The sequence below is a fragment of the Panthera onca genome, chromosome X, assembly GCF_046562875.1.
Source record: "Panthera onca isolate mPanOnc1 chromosome X, mPanOnc1 haplotype 2, whole genome shotgun sequence".
Lineage (NCBI taxonomy): Eukaryota > Metazoa > Chordata > Mammalia > Carnivora > Felidae > Panthera > Panthera onca.
The window spans coordinates 44907210-44933125 of NC_138357.1; the positions used below are offsets into that span (position 1 = coordinate 44907210).

At 42.7% G+C, this 25916-nt stretch overlaps 2 protein-coding genes across 2 annotated transcripts; one reads left to right on the top strand and one right to left on the bottom strand.

The window, feature by feature from the left end:
* Window positions 1-3196: 3196 nt before the first annotated feature.
* On the bottom strand, window positions 3197-5715 carry ZCCHC18 (zinc finger CCHC-type containing 18). Its single transcript, XM_081793912.1, is given in 2 exon segments — window positions 3197-4364; window positions 4367-5715. Coding segments are annotated over 2 exon segments (1215 nt in total). The 5' UTR covers window positions 4797-5715; the 3' UTR covers window positions 3197-3579.
* An 835-nt stretch (window positions 5716-6550) lies between these two features.
* Window positions 6551-17584, top strand: SLC25A53 (solute carrier family 25 member 53). The gene is made up of 2 exons (XM_081793913.1): window positions 6551-6677; window positions 15061-17584. Exon 2 carries the CDS (start codon window positions 15093-15095, stop codon window positions 16011-16013), a length of 921 nt encoding a protein of 306 aa, XP_081650039.1. The 5' UTR covers window positions 6551-6677; window positions 15061-15092; the 3' UTR covers window positions 16014-17584.
* The last annotated feature ends 8332 nt before the right edge of the window (window positions 17585-25916 follow it).

The window sequence follows — 25916 nt, forward strand, 5'->3', positions numbered from 1 at the left end:
CAGGACACGCCTTCTCCTTTATGATTCCTTGCTGCTTGCTCCCTCACAGCCTAGCCATTCTTCCAAACCAGTGGCAACAATGGGCCAGAGCGGTTGGGTTTCTCAGTCAGGGAACCAAATATGTTATGGAACCAGGCTGGAACGGTGGCAGAAAAACCAAGCAGCACTCGGAGATCTTGGTGGATCAGAGATTTAGTTAACACCGGAGGGCTCAGAGGAGACGGTTTCTCCAAAGATCTTAGTGCCAAATGCAAGTGGGAAGGGTAATTTATAGTTGTCAGCTTCCATATCTGTGGTGGGTTTTCGTGTGCGCAGCAAACAGGGCAAGAAGAACCCAGAAGAAGGGTCTCTAAGCTAGAGACCAGAGCTTGTTTTAGTCCCGTCGGCCATCTTTGGCGCAGTACTTTTTTCATTTCTCCAACAATTGCTGTTATGAAAGGATCAGGAAGAGAAAGAAAATTTAACAAAAGAGACTGAGAGGTAGGCACCGAAAAGATCTGAGGGAAACTGTGAGACAGGGGTGTCATAGAAAGCAAGGGAAAATAGTATCTAGAAGAAGAGGGATAATGCACAAGAAGGTCATGCAAAGGCTAGTTTCTCCTGACAAAAGACACATTTCATCTCTTAACAATTCATGAGAGTGAAGGGAGAAGGCGAAAAATAATCTCAAATAAAGGCTACCAGGCACAAAATTCTCTAAAAGCCTTATTTTGGTTAACCCCATTAGTTTGATCTGAATTCCCAGGTCCCTTAGGGAAGATACATATGTCCTGAATACTGGAAAAGCAAATGCTACACAAAGTAAAATAAAGGATCAGGTTTGTGTCATTTTGGTGAAATAAAAACTCAGACAATTTTAAGTTTACAGGACAAAGAAGATGATGAGGGAAGGAAGTAATGGGGATTAATCAGAACAGTTTTACAAAGTAGTTGTCTGTACTGAACTCCCAAGCTAAGGCCAGTGAAAAGGAGGGCAGTGGTAGGTGTTGTATTTATTTTTCTTTTTACCCTACCTGGTCCCAGAAAGAAATTATGACAGCATAAACTGTTTATTTGGGTAAATTATTCAACAAGCATTTATAGAGTAAAAATGAGAAAAGGTGACCAGAAAAAGAAAGGACATGTTAATCTAGGATAGATAAATGGGCAGATCCCTTCCAAGGGTAGATTTAGAGAAGAGTAGGGAGGAATAAAAGACTATAAACCAAGAGTCAGGGAATGTTGGTGGGCCCCTATGACTTTGGGGGCCTGAGTGGAACTCAGGGGATAGGGGTCTCTTTTGATGCTAGAGAGATGGAGGTGGCTACCAGGGGCCCAGAATTGTCCCAGAAGGATGCAAGAAGTGAGCCTCATGAGCCTTTGCTCCTGGCCAGTTCTCAGCTAGAGGGTCCAAGGCAGAAGGGCCCTCCCAGTCTCCTTCTGGCCATGGGGTTAAGGAGGTGAAGCTGAAGGCAAACACAGGGTGCTAAGGGGAGGGGAGGGGTGCTGGCAGAGCACAGGAGGCTGAGCCTCCACACCCGTCCATAGAGAGAGAGTGTGTGGCTGGGGGAGAGGAGAGGTGGGTTGAAAGGTCAGATTAAGGGGTCAGGGAAGAAGCAGGAGCAAGAAGCTAGGGAGGAGCTGATGGGGATGATTCTGAAAGGAGAAGCACTTCATGGCAGGGTCTGGGTATGGCAGTCCGGGGAAAGCTGCAGTGGGCTTCTTGCAGTGCCTGGCTTCTACCCCTCCCCAGAGGCTTGAGCCTGCACCCCTTTGTCCCTGTTGAGGGGCCATTAACTGCTAGCATAATTAGAGCCCCAATACCCTTCTTCCCTCAGGACCACACAGCCCAGGGTTCTGTGTGAAACCTCCAGAGTCTGCCATTCCTACCAGTCTAGATGTGAATCCCCTGCCCAGTCAAGGTGCCCTCTCCTCCTCTCCCTGTCTTCTCCTCCCCCCAATCTCTACAGCTCTATGCTTCTTCTCCTCCACATACTACCTTCCACCGTGCCACACTCTGCCCTCTCAGCCATATTTCCTTCCTCACAAACCCCCTCAGGTCTATTCATTCCACTCTATCCCCTGATTTAAATTAAAACATCCCCTATCAAACTTGTCTTGCTCACAAGGATAGGAACTGATATACCTACAAAGAACAGGAAGACCTTTATGCACAGAGGGTCATTTTTATCACTCTCCAATGTGAGGCCATGAGATGGGGCAGGAAAAGGTGTCCAGGAAGGTCCTTCCGTGATCTCTCTTTCCTATTGATGTCCTCAGTTCTAAAAGGGTATATGGAGGGGTGCCTGGGTGGCTTAGTAGGTTAAGCATCTGCCTCTCTTGGTACATGAAATCAAGCCCCATGTTAAGCTCTGAGCTGACAGCATAGAGCCTGCTTGGGGTTCTCTCTCTGCCCCTCCCCACTCAAAATAAATAAACACTAAAAAATAAAAAGAGTATGTGGGCTTTCTAATTCCCATGTATTTTCATATTCCCTGGCACCCAGATTCCTTTACATCCTTCCTTGGGTATTCCCATTTGTTGGATCAGAACAAGGTTAGCTTAGAGTCCTTGGGCTGCTGTCCTCTACAATGTAGCCAGGGGAAGCTTGGGAGGTGCTGAGGTTCCTGGTACTAAATTCTGATGAGTAGCTGCTTTCTCAGTACTGAGGGAAGAAGCATAGGGTAGTGTCAGCCCAAAGGACAGTCTTATTGGTGCCACCAGGTATTGTCCAGAAGAAGCAGTAGCAGCAGTCTAAGGAATCTACCCAGGGGAGGGAGAGCACTCCTTCCCAAAGTGAACAGGAATGGAACCCCTGAGATACCCATTTCCCATTTTTCTCCCAACCCTTGTCCATGATCACTTTTCTCAGGATGCATTAGGGAAGAAAGCATTGGGATATTAACTAGTGGGTGCAGATTTGACCCTGACCTAGGACCAGGTCAGTTGTGATAAGGGGCTTTTAGGGAGATATTCAGCCCATTTCAGCTTCCCTTTTCCTCATCTGTAATGAGGCTGGTAAAAAACTCCATTTCACAATATGACCCCACCCCCATTAGAGCTTCTATATTTGGTTCTTTTTTTTTTCTTCTATATTCCTAAAAGTTACATCACACACAGAGACATTGAACTTGATGCTTGTATATATTCATTGACATAGAACTCCACAACATATATTTGTTTGCTGAAAAATACACAGTATAGAACAGCACTTACATTTGATCACTTTTATCTATACATACCTGGGTACACAGTTATAGGGAAATATCTAGAAGGACATTTATCAAAGGGCTGACAATGTTTATATAAGGATGGAGAGTTTCAGGTAATTTGTATTTTTTGTATATTCCTTCATTTTGTGAAGGTTTAACAGAGTAACACTTCTTTCATAAGAAGAATAAAGTCACCAAGGAAATGGACACAGGCAGAGAACAGACCCTTAGCAGGGACAGAGGGCAGGCCATCCTCTCCACTTTGGTGGTATCCAAGACCTCTCCAGTCCAAAATAAAGCCAATTAATGGATTAATTAATGCAGATAGAAGTCTACCCACTCTCATTTTCCCATCTGAATACAGTAAAGGATTCACTTAGGGCTGGGTCTAGCACCTTACGAGAAGCCCAGAGAGGTCATTGTGTCTGCTAGGGACTTCTTTTGACCTCTCCTTTTCTGTATGTGTCAGCTCCTGCAGAATGATGATCACATTCTCAAACAACTCAGCTTTGTTGCTCTCACTGTCACAGGTTTCCTTTGAGTGGCCCTCCTCACCACAATATGAACAGAAGAATGTGTATTTTCGCTTCCCGGCTCTATGCATATCCCCAGGACCATCATTCTTATACCCAGAACCCCCACTGGTAGAAGGAGATTGAGCCACAGAACTGCTGGAGGAATCAATAACCACTATTTGATCCAGACATCTGGCCCTGACTCTGAGATGAGGGACATCCATGGATGTAAGTGGAGGGTCCTGAGACTCAACTAGGATCACATCCTCATTTGAGTCATCAAGAGTATCATCTACCTCTATCACATTGCAGTCATCATTGCTGATTGCTATTGGCTGAGGGCCCTGAAATGTCATGTGGCTTGCTGCCCTCTCCAAGATTAGCCCAGACCTTTTGAGTCTCTTCGGTTTCATAAAAGTGTCATTCCAATCCCCTTCCTCCCTTATCATCTTGATTAACTCCAAAAAATTAGGAAGATGCTCTTGATTATTTGCATACATCCTAAGAAGATGTTTCAGCTTAAAATGCAGGTCCATTTTCAGCTCAGCTCCTAAAAGGAGCTGGTGCAGGCGAGTCTGGTTTGCATCTTTCTGAGCTATGATCCCTGCGTGAATAGCATTCTGAAGCTGCACTTCTAAAAGAATCACATAAAGGGAGTCTTTCTCCCTTGTGCCTACAGAGTGTTAAAAAATTTACCATGGGCAGTGACACTGCTTTCAGACTCCCCAAACACCAATTTCATTGCCTGCAAGAAAGCAGCCACTCTTAGATTGGGGTTGGCAGCCTGGAGCAAACACATGACCTCCCTGGCAGGGCCCCTAAAGGTTTTCATCAAGCACTTGAGCTTTTCCTCCTCAGACATACTCCAATCGGGCAGGACCCCATTGACTTGGATCAGTCAGTTTTCAAAGGTTTATTCCCCTTGGGCTGGCACCACTCTCCCTGAGAACAATTTCACATTTCTTTCTGCCATGTTGACACTTAAAGGACCAAGACTCCTCCCCAGAGACCTCAAATTTGAATGGGCCCAAGGTGGCAAGGGTGTGTTTTGCCTCTGGCTGTTACCCACACATGCAATGATGCTAGCCATGATGGTGGATGATCTTCTATCTGAATATAACAAGATACTCAGGCTTTTCAGAAAAGCCTAATCTGTATGAGGAATCCCCAAAGCAGTGTTCCCAGGCTCTGCTTTCCTTGTATCTCAATAGGGACTGTAAAGAAAAGGGGGAAGAAAAGGTCAGTAAGGTAGTAGATTGCAGGGAAGTGGTCTGCAGTCGCTCTACTTCCATGAACACCTTGCAATACATTGTATATTTGCTAACTGACCTAAAAATATGCTGCAGGAGACTGGCTATTATAACTTTCTGGAGATACTGGATGTCTTTGTTCTAGCAGGGTACTTTTCAGAGCTACATCCATCACTCCTGTAAGTCCTCCAGGAGGGAGGGCAACTGTTGCTTTGAATTCTAGGTGAAATTGTGTGTGGGGCTGTTACTGGGCTCTCAAAATAGAGTGCAAAGGTCTAAGTCTCATAGATTTGTGATAATAAATAAGATATCCATTAAAATAATTGTGTGTCAATCATACTCAAAAAAAAAATGTAAAGATATCCCTTAAACTCAGTTCTCGGATCTCAACCACAGCCCCTTCTCAAAGTCCCTCACCCCTTATTTCTTAGATTATAAAACATAAGCTAGGAAACAAGTGCACGCCTTTATTTCACTTCCAGCCTTTGCAACAGGTGCCTTCCTGAGAAAGCTCCCCTTCGGAGTAGGTCGACCTCTGTCCACTGGGGGTTGCAGATCCCAGCTCTGATTTCTGTCCACTGGGGTTTGCAGATCCCAGTCCTGAGGACGTCAAGACTGCGTGGTCGGGGAGGGCCAGACAGAGAAGGAGGAGTCAAGTGCAGCCTCATCCCTCATTCTTCATCCCACTCCCTCTCCCCCCTCCCCCCCCCACCTCCGCTGTAGCCAGACGGAAAATTCTATCTCCCACCTTCAGACAGAAAATTCCCTCTTCTACCTTCTGAATACAAGCCAAAGCAAACCTTCCCATTACTTTTCCCTGGGAAATCGTTGGCCTGCCAGCTCTGCAATCAGCCGCAAAGAATTCAAGTTCGGATTTGGCTTTGATGGCCTGGCACGGAGAAAAGGAGTAAGAGTTGGACATGCACACCCACATATTCCTCCCCAGGAAAAGATGGGGATATGCAAAAGGAGTTCAAAGCAAACAGTTTGTGATTCTCTTCCCCTTGTCCCGCCCTTACCACCCTTTGAAAATGCCCCCCCCCCTTTCAATTCAGGCAAATCCTACCCATTTGGCAGCTTCCAGCAAAACCCCACCTCCTCCCTTAGCTAGCGGGGCCAAGGGAGTGCTCCTTCCCTGCCTCGCAGTTCTTGATTCCCTAAGTGGAGAGCCGTCCAGTACTGGTGGAGCTTCCCCTTCCTCTCTCCTCTCGGGGCAATCGCGCCCCCTCCCCCCCCCCCCCGGCGTTTTATTATTTTTTTACCTGTGCTCTGCTGGTGGGCAGCGGATGCTTCGGCTTGGACAGCTGTGGATGTCTCTTCCCAGTCTCCGCGGGCTTGCACGGGGATGCTTCTTCGACCGCAGAGCGAACCGGTGCTGCCCAACGGAGCTGCTCCGCAGGGCAGACCAGTAAGTGGTAGCTAAGCCTAGGCAGCACGGTTCCCAAGGCAGCCGCGGCCGCCCCTGCCCACCCACTGGGTCCTCCCAGCAGCAGCAGCTAAGGTTAGCCTCTGCCCATTGACACAAAAGAGCTAGATGCGCTGGGTGGCGCGGCCAATCAGCGGGGCGCGGGGGCGGCCTCTTCTCTCAGTCTATGGCCCTGAGGCCATTGCTAGCAAAAGTGGGGAGCCGACCAGCAGGAGCTGCTGCACACGGGCGCCAGAGCCAGCGAGGTGTCAAGTGCAGCTCGGACGCACGGACCTGGCCGATTTGCATTTTACCCGTGAGTTTGCTGCTTTCCCCCTTGGTTTCTTTCTCCCTCTCCCCTCCAACTCAACTCTCCTCCCTCTGCGCTTTGAGACCGGATGCCTTAAACACGAGGTGGGACAGAAATCAAGTGAACAATAAGAGTTCCTCACCTTTGTATAGGGGGGAAGGGGAGAAAGCATTTACTGAGCGCTTTCTGCGTGCGAATGTGCTGGCACAGACATCTCATTTATTCTCAGCAGCCCTGTGAAGGAGGTAGTGGTGTGCCTGTTTAACACAGAGAGAGAGAGATCTTCAGCACTCAACCAGTATGGTTAGGAAGTGCAGAGCTAAGCGCTCACACCCAAGTCAACATGTCTGATTTCAAAGGCTACCCCCTGTAAATACTCTCTACTCTTTGAGGGTTGGTGGAGAAAAGCCAAAGTGGAGATGTGAGGGCCCATTTGGAACTATATAGAATTAGTGAGCAAGGACTATTATCTTCATTGTACAGATAGGGAAACAGAGAGGTCAGGCGTCTTGCCTAGCATCACACAGCAAATAAATTTCAGCATCCGATTTTGCATCCAAGTCTGTTGTTCTAATGCCAACTATTTGCCTAGCTGACCTGCCTAGACAGTATGTTTACATCGGTGGTCTCAAACCACCAGGAGTCTTGGTGTGATAGTAGTGTTCAGTGAGGGGGGAGGGGAGAGAGTGGGGTGGGGGAGTGGGGTAGGGGAAGAGGTAGGCAACTTTTACAGTACCCACTATAGAAAAGAGGAAACTAAGGCACTTTTCTTTCTCATTCTACACTATACTTTATACTACAATAAGCTGCTTGTTTATTTAAAAAATAAAACATTATTTCTACAGCTTATGAGCTCAAAGGAAACAAGGCTCAGAGAAGTGAGATGACTTGCCCGAAATTACAAGGTGAAGCCAAAATTTGGACCAAATCTCTCTGACACCAGAAACTATGCTTTTAACCAAAGTATGGGTACAAGACTGGTTGCCTCAGAATCATTTTTGGAGAGCTTGTTAGAAAGGCATATTCCTTAGCTCCACCTCTGGGGGATTCAGATTTGCTAGGACTAGGGGTGGGGAGTGTGATTTATATTTTTAACTAGTGCTGTGGTTAATTCTGAGGTGTAGAGAAGTTTATGAATCACTGCTGAAGACACCACATCATGCTGAGGGTAATAAGTAAATGGCCTGGTGCCAATGTATCTGGCCACAGCACATCTGTCATGAAATGTAACCCCACTGAGCAAAGGTTCCTACCCAGGGTTTCTTATGAAATTGTCTGCAAAGAATTTGGACTCTGTATATTTTTCTGAGTTCTTAGTTTTGTAGATTTTTCAAGATAAGTTTGTGGCCCAGAAATGGTTAAGAATCATTCCCCTATAATCTTTCTTCATAACATCTTTCAACTTGTACTTCAGGAAGAAGTGTGAGAAATGAAACAGTTTGACCTAACCGCTGATCCACAGCTCTCTACCGCTGATACAGCTCTTTCATTTCCTGGCTTGAGGACAGGTTGCTAGGTTGCCCTTCTGTGAGCTCTTGAGGGGACCTCTCCTTTGCTGTATTTGGCATCACTGGCTCCAGAGAAAGAATAACTCCATGGAAACGGCATGCAAGGCTATCCTGCAGGGCCACCAGCTTGAATGGGCTGTGAGGCCAGTGGCCGGGAAACCTTCTCTATATTCTAGGACTTCTCATTCTTGGAGAGCAGGTCTTACTTTCCTTATGTAAATTGTGACTAGGAGGCCCCTGTGAGGCTTGTTCTTGACTCCTGATGTTTGGAAGCAAATGTACAATCTAATGCCCTTCCACGACTATTGTTGGGTTCATCTTCAACATGTCAAGGTATTTCACCTGCTCCTTTCTGCCTTCTTATTTAAAAACCCAATACCTAGGGTTCTTTGAAGTAAACAGTTCAAATTTGGAAATGAGGACTTTTATCTGAGGGACCTTTCTCTCGTGGATGGAACAGTGTGGAAGGGGTTGTGGAGGCTGGAGGGTATGGGAGGTAGAGAGAAGGCTGACCTCACCCAGTCAGCAGTGATGCTGGCAGTAGCTCTTAGGCTTCTTGAGACTTTTGCTTCTGCTCCCCAATACCATGACATCAACCCTGTGTCACAGCAGATTCTGTGTTTAAATTGTCTTCACTGCCAACTTAGGTGATCTGCAGGCGGACCTGGTGGGGATGGGATCATATAGGAGAAATAGATTCTAGAACTCTGACCAAAAAAGTGAGAAGAAATGGATTATGTAAAGGTGTCTACATTGGGCCCTTAAAACTAAGCTAAGGTCTCTTCCAGCAAGGCTGGGAGGAGGATTTGCTAAACTGGCTCCAGTTGGATATAGAGTATCCCTTATCTCTGGCCTCATGTGTGGGAGTGTGTTCCAATTCATGGCTCTGATGAGACCACATTTTCCAATTTCAACAAAGAAACCTTAAAAGTCTGAAGGTTAGGGAGATACAGCTTTTCAGCTGAAACAGTAATAGCTTCCCTGGCTGCCTGCCTCCTCTGTGCCAGGAACTTTCCATCTGTTATCTTTACATTTAAGCTTCTCAGCAGCCATATTAGACAGTGATTGTTATCCCATTTTGCAGATAGGGAACCTGAGCTTCAGGGAAATTAAGTAACTTATATAAGGCCACACAACTAGTAAGTGGAGTTACTGGGACTTCAGCCCCCTCAGGGCTGTCACACTTTAAAGCCCATGAACAACTTTGCTGTCTCCCAAACAAGCAATTTAAAATGCACTCTGCAAGGGCACCTGGGTGGCTCAGCTCACTCAGTTAAGCATCTGACTCTTGCTTGGATCAGGTCATGATGTCATTGTTTGTGGGCTCCATCTGGCTCTGTGCTGGCTGTGTGGAGCTTGCTTGGGATTCTCTCTCCCTCTCTCTCTGCCTGTTCCCTGCTTCTGCTCCCTGTCTCTCCCTGTCCTTCCCTCCCTCCCTCCCTCTCTCTCCCTCTCAAAATAAATGAAATAGACATTAATAAAATAAAATAAAATCTACTCTGCAGATGACCCAGTACATTAGACTGATTTCAGCTTTTAGAAGAAGTGTAGTTGTAATCTAATCTTTATTTCTGGGATCTTTTTTTATAATGAAACTAGTAATATAACTTAGGGAGCAATTTATATACTGAGTACTGTGTTAAGAGTGTTATATACTTCCTCTCATGCAAGCTTCATGATGATAATTTTAAAGATAAGGATACTGAAGCTCAGAGAAGTGAAGAGACTTGGCCAAGGTCATAAAGCTAGGAAGTGACATGGTGAAATTCACACCCAGATCTGTTTGACTCCAGAGCCTGTGTCTTTATGCTATAACACTTTTCAGTGGGGAAAACAAATATGACCCTTTTTCTAAATCCACTCCTGTCAGCCACAGCTCTATCTCCTTACCACGGCCTGCATCCAGAACTGTGCACCATTCATATTTTTAGGCCTCTGTGCCTTAGGCCTCTTCCTCAGCATAGAATGCCTGCCATCACTCCTTCACCTAATGAAATCCTGGTCATTGGTTAAGGATCAAGTCAAATGCCCCTCATGAGAGAAATTTCTTCGCTGCTCCCTGTCCCAGGTAGAATAAATTGCTCTTGTCTTTCTGCTCTTACCTTGATTAGTGTACCCTTAATTTTGCCTTCCAGTATAGTTTAGCTCATTGTTGACCTGTCTCCCCGACTATATTCCCGAGCCCTTGAAGGCAGGTACCAAGTCCTATTCACCTCTAGCTTCACAGTAATTTATCCACAGTGATTTAGTACACAATCAGTACATGTTTGTGAGCTGAACAAAGACTGGCTGAGGGAGACCCTGCATGAACAAATAAGTGAGGGGCTGGATTCTGGGGTGATCACAGTCCAGGGTGATTCCCCTGGACTCGACTGACCAGAGGAGTCTGGAATCCCCTGGGCTCACTTTACTAGGCTTTAAACATAGGAGACACATCATGAGGTATAGGGAATAACTACTCAAGACTGACTCCAGACACATTCTATGGTCTGTACTTTGAAATTCATGTCAAGGGGCTAGAACAGTTTATAGAACATCTTTGCATTCACAGAAGAAAGGTCTTCTCTGCTTCATATGTGAACACAGGATTTGTTCCACCATACCTCTTTATCTGGTTCTGGCTGACCTGATCTTGCAGGAGTATATGCTCTATGGAGACAGATGGCGAAGTCAGGAAGCATCTCTCTATTTTTTTTTAATACATTTTATTGAGGTCACCATGATATGGATGCTTAACCACTTTCTCTCATTTTGTTTTATTAATCTTTGCAACAATCTTTTGAGGCAGGTCTATTGTTGCTATTTAATGGCTAAAGAAACAGATTGAGTATAGTGTCTTGTCTAAGGTCATATAACTAAGTGGTAGAGACAGAATTCAGTTTCTTTTTTTAATGTGTATTTTTTTAACAATTTTTTTTTTATTTAAATTTTTTTTTTCAACGTTTTTTATTTTATTTTTGGGACAGAGAGAGACAGAGCATGAACGGGGGAGGGGCAGAGAGAGAGGGAGACACAGAATCGGAAACAGGCTCCAGGCTCCGAGCCATCAGCCCAGAGCCTGACGCGGGGCTCGAACTCACGGACCGCGAGATCGTGACCTGGCTGAAGTCGGACGCTTAACCGACTGCGCCATCCAGGCGCCCCTTAACAATTTTTTTAACGTTTATTTATTTTTTTGAGACAGAGAGAGACAGAGCATGAACAAGGGAGGGTCAGAGAGAGGGAGACACAGAATCTGAAACAGGCCCCAGGCTCTGAGCTGTCAGCACAGAGCCCGACGCGGGGCTCGAACTCACAGACCGCGAGATCATGACCTGAGCCGAAGTCGGCCGCTTAACCGACTGAGCCACCCAGGCGCCCCTAATGTGTATTTTTAAGAGAGAAAGAGAGGTGGGGTAGGGAGAGAGAGGAGGGAGAGAGAGAGAGAGAGAGAGAGAGAGAGAGAGAGAATCTGAAGCAGGCTCTGTGCTGCCATTCAGAGAGCCTGATGGCGAGGCTGGAACTCATACATCACAAGATCATGACCTGAGCTGAAGTCCGACGCTTAACTGACTGAGCCACCCCAGGCACCTCCAGAATTCAATTTCTGATCTGTCTGCTCCCAAAGCCTGGCATCATAATTGGAGAATACATGGGAAGAAATGTGGATTCTCCTTCTCCCCTATAAAGTAGGAAGAATTAAATTTATAAAATGATGAATTAGATATTTAAGCTAAAGTGTTTCTAAATTATTGTTCACCTTTAATTCCTGAAAATGAATGACAAAATTGGCAGAAGGAATTGGGGATGGAAAAGCACAATTCTGCTATCAAATATTGGCCCTAATTCCTCCATGTCAGCCCCCAGTGTCATGCACAATATGAGAATGCCTAGAGAGCATTTCACCCCATCAGCTGATTGTATTTTATTATTTTATTTTATTTTATTTTATTTTATTTTATTTTATTTTACTTTATTTTATTTTATTTTGTTTTATTTTATTTTATTTTATTTTCAAGAGAGTGAGGGTGAAAGTGAGCAAGGGGCAGAGAGGGAGAGAGAAAGAATCAATCCCATGAGGAGCAGAGAGAGAGAGAGGGAGAGAGAAGAGGGGCTCATGCTCACCGGAAGCAGGGCTCGTGTTCACCCAATGAGAGGCTTAAACTCATGAGCTGTGAAATCATGACCTGAGCCAAAGTCAGATGCTGAACCGACTGAGCCACACAGGCACCCCATTCCATCAGTTCTGTTGTAACTGAGATGGATCAGACTCCAAGATGTCAATGAATTTCTAAAGGTCATACAGGAAGATAATAATAGACTGGCACTTAGAATGCTAGTCTGCCAAATCCTAGCCCAGTTTTTCCCCTATGTCAGCCTGCCTTATGCAGTCAGTCAACACATGTTTATGGGTAACTCAGGAAAATGTGGGTAAGAAGTGGAACATCACTGCACTTTGAAATAGAATAGGGTGCAAACATTTCCCTCATTAACTGTCCTTATTTAGATGCAGGTAAGACTTGGGGTAGAAGTTCCTTGGTAGTATATTTGGGGGGTGTTGGGGGTACCTGTGGTTTTGGAGGTCTGAATGGAGCTCCCGGTGGCCTGGAGTTGGGGGAGGCGTCCTTTTGGCTCTAGAGAGATGGAGGTGGCTACCAGGGGCCCAGAATTGTCCCAGAGGGATGCAAGAAGTGAGCCTCATGAGCCTTTGCTCCTGGCCAGTTCTCAGCTAGAGGGTCCAAGGCAGAAGGGCCCTCCCAGTCTCCTTCTGGCCATGGGGTTAAGGAGGTGAAGCTGAAGGCAAACACAGGGTGCTAAGGGGAGGGGAGGGGTGCTGGCAGAGCACAGGAGGCTGAGCCTCCACACCCGTCCATAGAGAGAGAGTGTGTGGCTGGGGGAGAGGAGAGGTGGGTTGAAAGGTCAGATTAAGGGGTCAGGGAAGAAGCAGGAGCAAGAAGCTAGGGAGGAGCTGATGGGGATGATTCTGAAAGGAGAAGCACTTCATGGCAGGGTCTGGGTATGGCAGTCCGGGGAAAGCTGCAGTGGGCTTCTTGCAGTGCCTGGCTTCTACCCCTCCCCAGAGGCTTGAGCCTGCACCCCTTTGTCCCTGTTGAGGGGCCATTAACTGCTAGCATAATTAGAGCCCCAATACCCTTCTTCCCTCAGGACCACACAGCCCAGGGTTCTGTGTGAAACCTCCAGAGTCTGCCATTCCTACCAGTCTAGATGTGAATCCCCTGCCCAGTCAAGGTGCCCTCTCCTCCTCTCCCTGTCTTCTCCTCCCCCCAATCTCTACAGCTCTATGCTTCTTCTCCTCCACATACTACCTTCCACCGTGCCACACTCTGCCCTCTCAGCCATATTTCCTTCCTCACAAACCCCCTCAGGGTCTCAGATCTACGCTGAGCATTCATTTCTTCTTGGTCCTGAGTTTCCTTCATGTGTCCTAGATCCCCAGTTGCCTCTCATCTACCCCATCAGCTCCCAGCCATTTCTGCGGTGGGATCAGTAGCTTGGTGCCCTTGTACTGTCTTTCCTCTAGTACATTGATTCTGAACTAGTGGTGATTTTGCTTCCCAGGGGACATATGGCAATGTCTGGAGATAACTATATTATTGCTGGGTTGATCCCACCTTGTGCTGCTGGCATTCAGTGAGTGGAGGCCAGGATGCTGCTAAATGTTCTATAATGCACAAAACAGACACCTACAACAAAGAATTGTCTGGTCAAAAATGTCACATGTGTCAAGGCTGAAAATCCCTGCTCTATTATATAGCTACAGGTCTGCAAGGATAGGCTTGGAAATTGCCAGGTATAGAGATTTTTGGTGCTGACCTTCCAGGAACAGCTACTCTCTCTGTTCCTCAGTTGGGTGGGGCAGGGCATTGCTAATGAAACAGTTACAACAGTGTTAGGAATCTGCAGGCAGAGAGACGAGGGAGATTCCCCACTCCCCAGATTTACTACCAGCTTTTAGAGAAAGTATTGGAATACAATTCTGAATGCCTTTCTGCTTCTTTGAGATAGTACCACTTTTTGAAAAGAGAATAGCAACTTATTGTAGCAGTTTACCAAATGCAAAATTTCATGTGGTGAAAGTTGAATGCAATATGTTTTGGAGTCCTGTTTTCCCAATTTTATTTTCTTCAATCACAAACCTTCTTTGAATATTAGAATATTTGATTTATTGGTAAACCACTGCACAGGTGACTCTTTTCAGAAAAAAAGAAAACAACTTGGCTTTTTTTTTTAATGCTTATTTTGAGAGAGAAAGAGAGAGCACAAGAGGAGAAGGGACAGAGAGAGAGGGAGAGAGAGAATCCTAAGCAGTCTCCACTGTGCTGTTAGTGTGGAGCCTGGTGGGGCTGCATCTCACGAACTGTGAGATCATGACCTGAGCTGAAATCAAGAGTCAGACACTTGGGGCACCTGGGTGGCTCATTCGGTTGAATGTCTGACCTTGGCTCAGGTCATGATCTCCTGGTTCTGTGGGTTCGAGCCCCATAGCAGCAGGCCTGGGCTCGGTGCTTACAGGATGGAGCCTGCTTTGGATCCTCAGTTCCCCACCCCACCCCCGACCCTTCCCTGCTTTCTCTCTCTCTCTCAAAAATAAATAAACATTAAAAAAAGAGTTCCAATTTCTCTACATTCTCACCAACACTTAAAAAAATAGAAGAGGAGTTGGAAGCTTAACTGGTTGAGCCACCTAGGTGCTCCAACACTTCCTTTGTTTTAATTTGAGGCTGATGAACGATTTCTTAAGAAATATTTCTCAGAAACTCACCCAAAGTGTTGCTTGTTTCCTTAGAGCTAAGCTTCTTGGGACTCTGTTTCTAAGTAACGAAAATGCCACCAACAGATTTAAGTGGTCAGTAACCTCTTTTTTTTCCCACTCTTGCCAGTTTTCTTCCATCTGCACCCAGTTGTCTTCAGCATGGCAGAACAGAACCACTCTCCTAGAAAGGAACTTCAGCACAGGACACGAGCAGAGTCTCCAGGAAAGAAAAGCTGGCATTCCCAGGCCTATGCCCTTGGGGCCATTTCCAACTTTATGTCTACTTTTCTGACTTTCCCTATCTATAAGGTTGTGTTCCGTCAACAGATACATGCTATGGTGGTGTCAGAGGCTGTGCGACAGCTTTGGCATGAAGGCCCTCAATACTTCTACCGGGGAATATACCCACCTCTTCTCTCCAAGACATTGCAAGGGACTCTACTGTTCGGGACTTATGATAGCCTGCTGTGTTCTCTCTCCCCTATTGGGCCACACTCACTGGGACACCGCTGGGCTGCAGGGCTCATGTCTGGTGTGGTGGAGGCTGTGGCACTGAGCCCCTTTGAAAGGGTGCAAAATGTGCTCCAGGATGGTCGCAAGCAAGCTCGCTTCCCCAGCACCTTCAGCATTCTCAAGGAATTCAACTCTTATGGGCTTTGGGGGCGGCTGTCACTGGGCTACTATCGTGGTTTCTGGCCTGTCCTTCTCAGGAACAGCCTGGGGAGTGCTCTGTATTTTTCCTTCAAAGACCCCATCCAGGATGGCTTGGCAGAGCAAGGCCTGCCCCATTGGGTTCCTGCCTTAGTGTCTGGGAGTATCAATGGAACAATCACCTGCCTAGTTCTGTATCCTTTGATTGTGCTGGTGGCTAATATGCAGTCCCATATTGGCTGGCAAAGAATGCCAAGCCTATGGGCCTCTGCCCAGGACGTGTGGGACACTCGGGGCCGAAAGGTGTTCCTCATCTACCGTGGAGGCTCCCTGGTCATCCTAAGGTCCAGCGTGACATGGGGCCTCACTACTGCTATCCATGACTTCCTGCAGAGGAGATATCATTCCAGGAAAGAGCTGAAAGACTGACTAACTGTAGAAAGTGTGGCCATGGCAACTTTGTTATCCTAAGCCTTCCCAGTTGGTCTAAATAGCTTATATCTTTGGCTCTGTTACCTAATGCAACAACTGTTTAGCATCTTTGAACTGCGAGCGCATGGGAGAAATTGTCAACCACCAGCCTGTTGGGCAAAGACAAAGCCCAACAGGATTCCTTGGCCAGAAAAAAGAAAGTCACCCCAGTCCATCCACAGCTTCAACAGCCTCAGACCCAGGAGGCCCTTAAAAAAGCTTGTGACCCAGTTGAAATGTCACTCCTTTAAAGAATTCCTTGACAATAAGAGTAAAACTTTAAAAGATGACTTTAGTTAGGCACTGTGAGTTCTGGGACCCCTCCAGTTGTCCTTTGGACTAAACTTAGTGGAGGACCAGATACTCCAATTTCAAAGAACTATGTTTGACTTAGGATGCAGATTCCATAGAACATCTCAGATGACTGCATTTTCATGATATTGTTGACTACCCCTGCCACCATCACTCTCACTTCTCAGGGCTGTAGGTTCTTCTTTCAGTCAGGCTGGCATTTGTGGCTGGAAATCCTAAATTAGGCTTGCCTCAACTGATCAGATGTCATAAGAACTGATGGGGCTGGATATAGGGGTGGGAAGAAGTATTGTCACTTATGTCGCTAGATGGAAGGAATAGACTTTGAGGGAAGAGATTTAGTTCATGAGAAAAATTTACTATAGATTGCTTGTTATTATCTGCCAGTATATTTTTGATAGCAGGGCAATAACACTGCCTAGAAACCACTTGAGTTTCCCTAATAAATCTGGAAGTGAAATGACCATATCTCTTCACAAATAATTGCATATTTTATTGTGTGGATAAATACAGTTACAGTGACATAAAGATCAGAAATCTTAGCCTGTAGTTCAAAGCTATTCAAAATATGGTCTCCATATAACTTGCAGCATTTTATCACACCACTACCACTTACATGCATCCCTTACAACCAGCCAAACTGGACTATTGTTCTCTCCCCCAAAATGCCATGAACTTTCCCATGGCAGTGCTTTGGCCCACACTATTTCTCCACCTGCAGTATCTGTTCCCCACATGCTAGTCTGCCAAAACCCTTCCAGTTCCTCAAAGCCTAGCTCACATGCCAGCTTCTCTGTGGAGACTCTTCTGATTTCCCATAACTGAATGTTACATTAGTCTCTAGTGATGCCCCTTTCCAATAATACTTCATACATGGCACTGATTCCATTATGTCACTGATCTCATGGTGCCCTGTGTTCTTCTTGATGTTCTTTAATACCTCCTACTAGACTGTAAAACTCCTTGAAAGCAGGAATTCTTGTATGCATTTTAAAATCTCCCATTGTGCCTAGGTGCTCAATAATGTTGGCTGAATTACTGAATTGATTGTCAAGCTGTGACATGATCTTTATCCTCAGGGTGCTGTCCCTTGTACATGAAAATGATGTTAGTGACTCACTGTCAGCAAGACACATACCTTTGAGGTGTGATTTTGTTTTCTTTTATTAGTGGATTTAGTTTTGTGCTAATGATAATGCTGCTGCTGATAATAATAATAAATGACTATTAACTAGAACATTTGATGAGTTTGTGTTATTGATGGCATGTTTGCTATTAGCAACACCACAGGAACTAAAATTTCACAAACAGAAACACATTGCATAACTATCCCATTCATTTCAACTCCAGAATTTTGAAGATTTCCAAGATGACATATGTTGCAGTTTTCCCCTTGGAGATAATATCATGATAGTGACCTCCACTTGCACCTCCTTACCTAACTGAATTTGTCATTTAAAATGACCTACTTATAGATCCTAGCAGTGAGAATTCCTCACTTAACATCATAGAAATTAAAGATACAGCAGTAGGCGGTATGAGATCAGAGAGCATTTGCCAGCAAGGTCAACAGAAAATGGGTGGTCCAAAAGAGCTGTAGATGAGTTCCCACATCTGATCCTCGTGCAGATTTGGATGGGGTAGGCCAGTGCTCTGCTGGTGGATTTAAGGGCAGGGAACATGGGGTCTGCACAAGGAAAGGAAAAATAGAACAGCAGCTAGTTATATTTCAGCATAGTTATATCTATGTATTCCTTCTAACTCTCAGAAGGAACAAAATATTACTTAAAAATTTGTAACTTAGCTTATAGCTTTTTTTTGAGATAGGGCACAAGTGAGCGAGGGGCAGAGAGAGAGAGAGAGAGAGAGAGAGAGAAAGGAAGGAAGAGAGAGAAATGGGGCTTACCTGATGTGGGGCTCCAGCTCATAGACCATGAGATCATGACCTGAGCCAAAGTCAGATGGACTGAGCCACACAGGCACCCCTATAGATTTCTTTTTTAATTTTTAAGTTTACTTATTTATTTTGAGAGAGACAAGTCAACACAAGTAGGGGAGGGACAGAGAGAGGGAGACAGAATCCCAAGCAGGCTCCACACCGTCAGCATGGAGCCTGACATGGGGCTCGAACCCATGAAACTGTGAGATCATGACCCGAGCCGAAACCAAGAGCTGGACGCTCAACCAACTGATCCACCCAGGCGCCCCTATAGCTTTGGTTTTTAAGCTGAAAAGGAGATAAACTACTGTACTCCCCCACGTTTTAATCCAAGAGATGCATTTATTACCAAGTACAATGTCGATTTCCACTTATGTCACTGTGTCAGTTCATGTCCCTTTATTCATTTTAACTTATTTAGAAGTTTCAAACTTCTTGAAACTGTAATTTCAAACTTATAGAAAAGTTGCTAGTGTAAGTCAAGTTTAAAGAACACCCATATACCCTTTATCCAAATTCCCCTGTCAACATTTTAGCCCATTTGCTTTACTGAACATTCATTCTCTACCTGCACACACACACACACACACACACACACAGTATTTTTCCCTGAACTACCCAAAGTTGCAATTTTAATATTTCTTGATTCAATATTTGTAGATTCAAATTTTCAAAGACTGTGTTTTAACTCTATGACAGTGGCACAGTTACTATATAGACGATCCCCAAATTAACAGTGATTCAGCTTAGGATTTTTTGACTTTATGATGGTGTGAAAGCAATAGGTATTCGGTAGAAACTGCACTTTGAATTTTGAATGTTGATCTTTTCCAGACTAGTGATGTGTGGTAGATACTAGTGTAAGCTGGGCAGCAGCAAAGAGTTGAGGCTCCTAGTCAGCCACAAGATCACGAGGGTAAGCAATTAATACACTGACAACCATTCTGTACCCACACAGCCATTATGTTTCTAACTTTCAGTTCAGTATTCAACAAATTGCATGAGGTATTCGACATTTTATTACAAAATAGGCTTTGTGTTAGATGATTTTTTTCTAGCTGTAAGCTAATGTGAGTGTTCACGTTTAAGGTAGGCTAGGCTAGGCTATGATGTTCAGTAGGCAGGGTGTATTAAATACATTTTTGACATAAGATATTTTCAGCTTATGATGGGTTGATCAGGATGTAACTCCATGTTGAGGAATAGCTATAGAATATTAGAAAATGAAAGTTCATGGCATATTTTAAAGTTACATTGGTAGCAATTGTTTAAGTGTACTATATTTGCCTTTATAGAAACTTTGGATTTACATTGTGTTAATACTTGAAGCTATGCAATTCTAATATTAACATGAATTTACAACTAAAGCATGTTATAATTTAAATAATTGATTTTTACAAATTGCTTCACTTAAGAACCTAAGCAAAATTACATATCTTTTTCCATTTTAAGTCTTCTGAGCAAAGTTTAAGAGTGTAATAGTTTTCTAGTAATTTAAATTTTTTTCATCATTATTTTTGAGACAGAGACAGAGAAAGCGTGTAGTGGGGAAGGGGCAGAGAGAGACGGGGATAGAGGCTGAAGTGGGCTCTGTGCTGACACCAGAGAGCCAATTCAAGGCTCGAACTAAGGAACTGTGAGATCATGACCTGGGCCAAAGAAGCCAGACACTTAACTGACTGAGCCACCCAGCCGTGCCCCAGGAATTTTAAATATCAATATTTAGTTTTGTGATGTAAATGTGGTTATATTCTCTGACATTTAAAAAATGACTTTTGGATTTGAGATAAACCAGGAGGTAATAAATACCTATGTTTGTTTAAAACTCATAAAATGTAGAATTTAGTGCTAAAGTTGCTTAGTATAAAAAGTTGAAATAAAAAGAATAAAAAATCTCCATATGAGCCCTGTATATCTTTGTCTAAATACAAACTATATCAGGTTTTCTAAAGCTCAAGGTGAAAAAAGAACTAATATATTACTATTATTGTTATATGGTTTATTAAGACTTCATTTTGCTCTTAAAATTTATTTTTAAACATTATATAGTATTATAATTTAACTACATTTTTGTAACAACTGCATATAGTATAGTATATTAAAGATAATAAAATAATGTTCCATATGAGAGAAAAAGCAGCATAATAAATCAGGAAAAAAGTGAGAAGTGTTCATAAATAAATAAATACTATATTTCCATATATTCTCCCATTTCTGTTTCTTTCATACCACCTTTTTTCCCCTCAAATCTTCAACACTTCCTCACCCCTCCTGAATCGTAGGTGTTGACCTTGCTTTCCATTTTATTAAGAAAAGAGAAGCATTCAGAAGAGAGCTTCCGGTTAAAAGAACATTTATAATTACCCATGTAATGACCACCCAAGACAAGAAATACAACATCTTGATAACTTCCACCCCCTCATTTTTCCTGCCTCCAGTCCCCCACCACTGATGGCCTTCTTCTCTCCATCCTAGAGGTAACCCGTGACTATTGTGATATCATTTCTTTGCTTTTCTTTATAAGTTTATCTTCTGTATAAGATTCTCTAAACACAGTTTTGTTTCACAGATATTTCAGCTTTATATAATTTATATACTTGGAATTGTGACTACCTTGTTTCACTCCACATTATTTGTGAGATTCATCCATGTTGTTGCAGGTAACTGTAATGTTATTTCTTTTTTAAAAATTGTGATAAATTTACTTAAAAATTCTTTGTTTCTTAGAGCAGTTTTAGAGTCAAAGGGAAGGTACAGAGAGTTCCCATCTACTCCCTGCTCCCACAGGTACATAGCCTCCAGTATTATCAACATCCCACACTACAGTGATACCTTTGTTGCAATTGATGTACCTACATTAATACATCATAATCACCCAAAGTCCATAGTTTACTTTAGGGTTCATACTTAGTGTCGTATGTTCTATGGGTTTGGACAAAGAAAAATCAGGAAAAAATAGAGACTAGAGTAAATAACAACATAACATTGAAAGTAATGACCAGTTTTCCAAACAAAACAAATTTGGCAATGCTTTAACTACATTAACTAAGAAAAAAAGAAAGAAGACTCAAAAACTGAAATGAGAAATGGAAAAGAGTACAACAGATAACAGAAATATATAGTGTGATAACAGATTACTATAAACAATTATATACTAATAATTCAGATAACTTAGAAAAAACCCAAATAATTCCTAAACATGCACAAGTAACCAAGACTGAATCATGAATCTTATATCCAAGAAATAGGAAATCGTCTTAGACCAATAAGAAGAATGATGGTTGAATTAGGAATCAAAAATCTCCCAGCACAGAAAAGCCCAAGACCACATGGTTTCATTGGTGAATTCTACCAAACACTAAAACAAATTTAATGACAATTTTTAGCAAAATCTTAAAAGTAATAGAATAAAGGGAGCACATTCAAAATCATTCCATGAGGCCAATACTACCCTGATACCAAAGCAGGATAAAAACAATACAACAACAAAAAAGTCTACTTTATCCTATATAAGCACTGCTACTCCAACTTTCTTTTGACATCAGTTTGGGTATTAATGTTTCTCCATCCCCTCACTTTCAATCTGCATGTGTCTGTAGGTCTAAAATTTGCTTCTTGTAGTCAGCATAAAGATGGGTCTTGTTTTGTTTCCTTTTTTTTAACCCATTCTGACATCCTATGTCTTTTTTAAAAAAGGTTTATTTATTTATTTTGAGAGAGAGAGAGCACTCATAGCCAGTGGAGGAGGGGCAGAGAGAGAGGGAGAGAGAAGGACCCAAGCAGGGGCTCTGATGTGGGGCTGGATCTCATGGACCATGAGATAATGACTTGAGCCGAAATGGAGTCAGATGCTTAACCAACTGAGACATCCAGTCTCCCCATGGCATCCTATGTGTCTTTTGATTGGAGAGTTTAGTCCATTTACATTCAAAGTAATTATTAATAGATATGTATTTATTGCCATTTTATTACTTGTTTTGTCCTTGTGTTTGGAGATTTTCTCTGATTCTTTCTTGTCTTTGTCACTTTTGGTCTCTCCTTTCCATTCAGAGAGTTCCCTTTAATATTTCTTGCGGGGCTGGTTTAGTGGTCAGGAATTCCTTTAGCTTTTGTTTGGGAAACTCTTTTTCTCTCCTTCTATACTGAATGATAGCCTTGCTGAATAGAGTATTCTTGGCTGCATATTTTCCGATTCAGCACTTTGAATATATCATGCCAGTTCCTTCTGGCCTGCCAAGTTTCTGTTGGGAAATCTCCAGCTAGCCTTATGGATTTTCCCTTGTTACTTCTTTTGTCTTGCTGCTTTTTCTTTCTTTATCACTATATTTTGCAAATGTAATTACAATATGTTTTAGTGTTGATCTGCTTTTGTTGATTTTGATGGGAGTTTTCTGTGCCTCCTGGGTCTGGATGCCTGTTTTTTCCCTCCAGATTAGAGAAGTTTTCTGCTATTATTTACTGAAATAAATTTTCTGCCCCCCTTTCTCTATCTTCTTCTTCTGGGACTCCTATAATACAAATGCTATTATACTTGATGTAGTCACTGAGTTCCCAAAATCTATTCTTGTGTTGCATAATTCTTTCTCTCTTTTGCTCAGCTTCATTATTTTCCATTATTTTGTCTTCTAGGTCACTAATTCATTCCTCTCCTTTTTTCTGGCCTGCTATTCATTGCATCAAATCTGTTTCCACTCTCATTTATTGCATTCTTCATCTCCGAATGATTCTTTTTTTTTAACTCTTATTGTAAGTTGTAAGTTTAACTCTTATTGTATGTTGTAAAGGTCTCACTGATGTCTTCTATTCTTTTCTCAAGTCCAGTGAGTATCCTTATGATTGTTGCTTTAAATTGTCCATCTGACATATTACTTGTATCTGTTTCACTTAGATATATGGCCATGGTCTTATCTTGTTCTTTCATTTGGGATAAATTCTTTCATCTTGGCATTTGATATTGCCTCTTCTCTCCTGTTAGTTGTGGATTTTGTTCTGTCAGTCTTCAGGCTGATTTCTGGGGTATTTAGGATGATTTGATAGTTATCTAGTTGTGTTCATGGGACAAGAGGAACCTAGGGTCCTTTTACTACACCATCATCTTTGGGACTCTCTAGATTGACTTCTTTCACTTAGTAATATTCATTTAAGTTTCCTCCATGTGCTTTTGTGGCTTGACAATAATATTCGATTGTCTGGATGCATCACAGTTTATTAATTCATTCATCTACTGAAGTGCATCTGGGTTGCTTCCAAGTTTTGCCAGCTATGAATAAAACTGTTATAAACATCCACGTGCAGGTTTTTGAGTGGATATAAGATTTCATCTCCTTTGGATAAATACCAAGGAGAACAATTGGTGGATTGTATGGTAAGCATATGTTTAATATTATAAAAAACTGTCAAACTGTCTTCCAAAGTGGCTGTACCATTTTACATTCTTACCAGCAACGAATGAGAGTTCCTGCTGCTCCACATCTTCATCAACATTTGGTATTGTCAGTGTTTTGAATTTTGGTCATTCTAATAGGTGTGTAGTATCTTATTGTTGTTTGGTTATTTCACATCTTTTTTAAAAAATAGGCTTCATGCCAAGGCGGAGCCCCTAGGCAGGGAGCCCAATGAGAGACTGAACTCATGACCCTGAGCTCTAGACCTGAGCTGAGATCAAGAGTTGGGTGCTTAATCGACTGGGCCACACAGGTGACCCGGTTATTTCACTTTTATTGTTGTACATACCATTGTATGAATATACCACAATTTATCCATAATTACTTTAAGAAACATTCTGATTGTTTCTAGTTGTTGACTGTTGAAAAAACAGTGCTACCATGAATATTCTTGGTAATGTACATAAACACAAGTGTCTCTAGGATATTTACTTAAGAGTGAAATTGCTGGTTTATACTGTATGGGCACCTTCAACGTTAGGAGATTGTGCCTAACTTTTCCTAATGGCACGTACCAATTTACACCCTTACTAGCAATGTCTAACATTTTCTGTTGCTCTCCCTGCTGGCCAACAGTTGTATCAGACTTTAATTTTAGCCAATCTAGTAAGTGTAAAATGGACTCTCACAATTTTATTATCCTGATTATTAATGATGTTGAGCATCATTTAATTTTCCTATTGGACATTATGGTTTATTATTTTGTGAATAATTTATTCAAAACATTTAACATTCTTTTTTTCTATTTGGTAGTGTACTTTTTCAAATTAATTTGTAGGAGTTATTTGTATATCTTAACTTTAGTCCTTTGCCCTTTATATGTGTTGCATATATTTTTCCCCACTTTGTCTCTTATATTTTGATAACTTTCTTGATGGTATCTTTCAATAAGCAGGAGTTCTTAAGTATAATATAGTCAAAGTTTTCTTTATGCATAGTACTTCTTTGTGTCTTTTCAAAGAAATCCTTCTCTGTCCCCAATAACAGAAGATATTCTGATATGAATATGAATATGAAGATATTTCATCTATATTAACATTTAAAATTTCTAATTTTTTTTCCTTTTACACTTAGGTTTTTAATTTTTTATGTTTATTTATTTTTGAGAGAAAGAGCAAGAAGGGTAGGGGCAAAGAAAGGGAGACACAGGATCTGAAGCAGGTTCCAGGTTCTGAGCTGTCAGCACAGAGTCCAAGGTGGGGCTCAAACTCACAAACTGTGAGATCATGACCTGAGCCGAAGTTTGGCGCTCAACCAACTGAGCCACCCAAGTGCCGTTACCCTTAGGTTTTTAATATGCATGGAATTATTTTTTGTGCAGGGTGTGAAAATAGAGGTTCAATTTTATTTCTTCCTTATAAATACTCAATTGCCCCAATATCATTTTTAAAAAAAATCTCTCCTTTCCCCACTCATTCACAATGCCAACTCTGTCAAATATCAAGTGTTCACATATTCTTGGGATTATTTGTGGCCTCTCTATTCTATTCCATTGATCTATTTTTCTAACCATGTGCCAATATTACATTGCCTTACTTACTGCAGCTTTGGTTTTATTTTTTAATTTTTTAAAAGTTCTATTTATTTATTTTTTAATTTTTTTAATGTTTATTTCTTTTTGAAGGAAAGAGAGACAGAGTGTGAGGGGGGAGGGGCAGAGAGAGAGAGGAAGACACAGAATCCAAAGCAGGCTCCGGGCTCTGAGTCGTCAGCACAGAGCCTGATGCGGGGCTCAAACTCACAAACCATGAGATCGTGACCTAAGTCGAAGTCAGACACTTAACTGACTGAGCCACCCAGGCATCCCAAAAGTTCTATTTATTTATCTTGAGAGAGAGAAAGAGAGAGGCAGTGGGGAGGAGCAGAGAGAGGGAGAGAGAGAATCCCAAGCAGGCTCCACGCTGTCAGTGCACAGCCTGATGCAAGACTTGATCTCATGCTGTAAGATCATGACATGAGCCAAAACCAAGAGTCAGACGCTTAACTAACAGAACCATCCAGGCACCCCAATTACTGCATCTTTGTAATAAGTCTTGACACCTGGTAGGGAAAATCTTCCTACCTCACACTTGTTCTTCAAGAGTTTCCTAACTGTTCTTATCAATATCTACAAAAATAGATGCTGACATTTTATTTTCTACAAAAATTATTTTTGAGATTTTAATT

Excerpts from the sequence above, each read along its gene's own strand:
- SLC25A53 (XM_081793913.1), top strand. The coding sequence starts at position 15,093 with ATGGCAGAACAGAACCACTCTCCTAGAAAGGAACTTCAGCACAGGACA.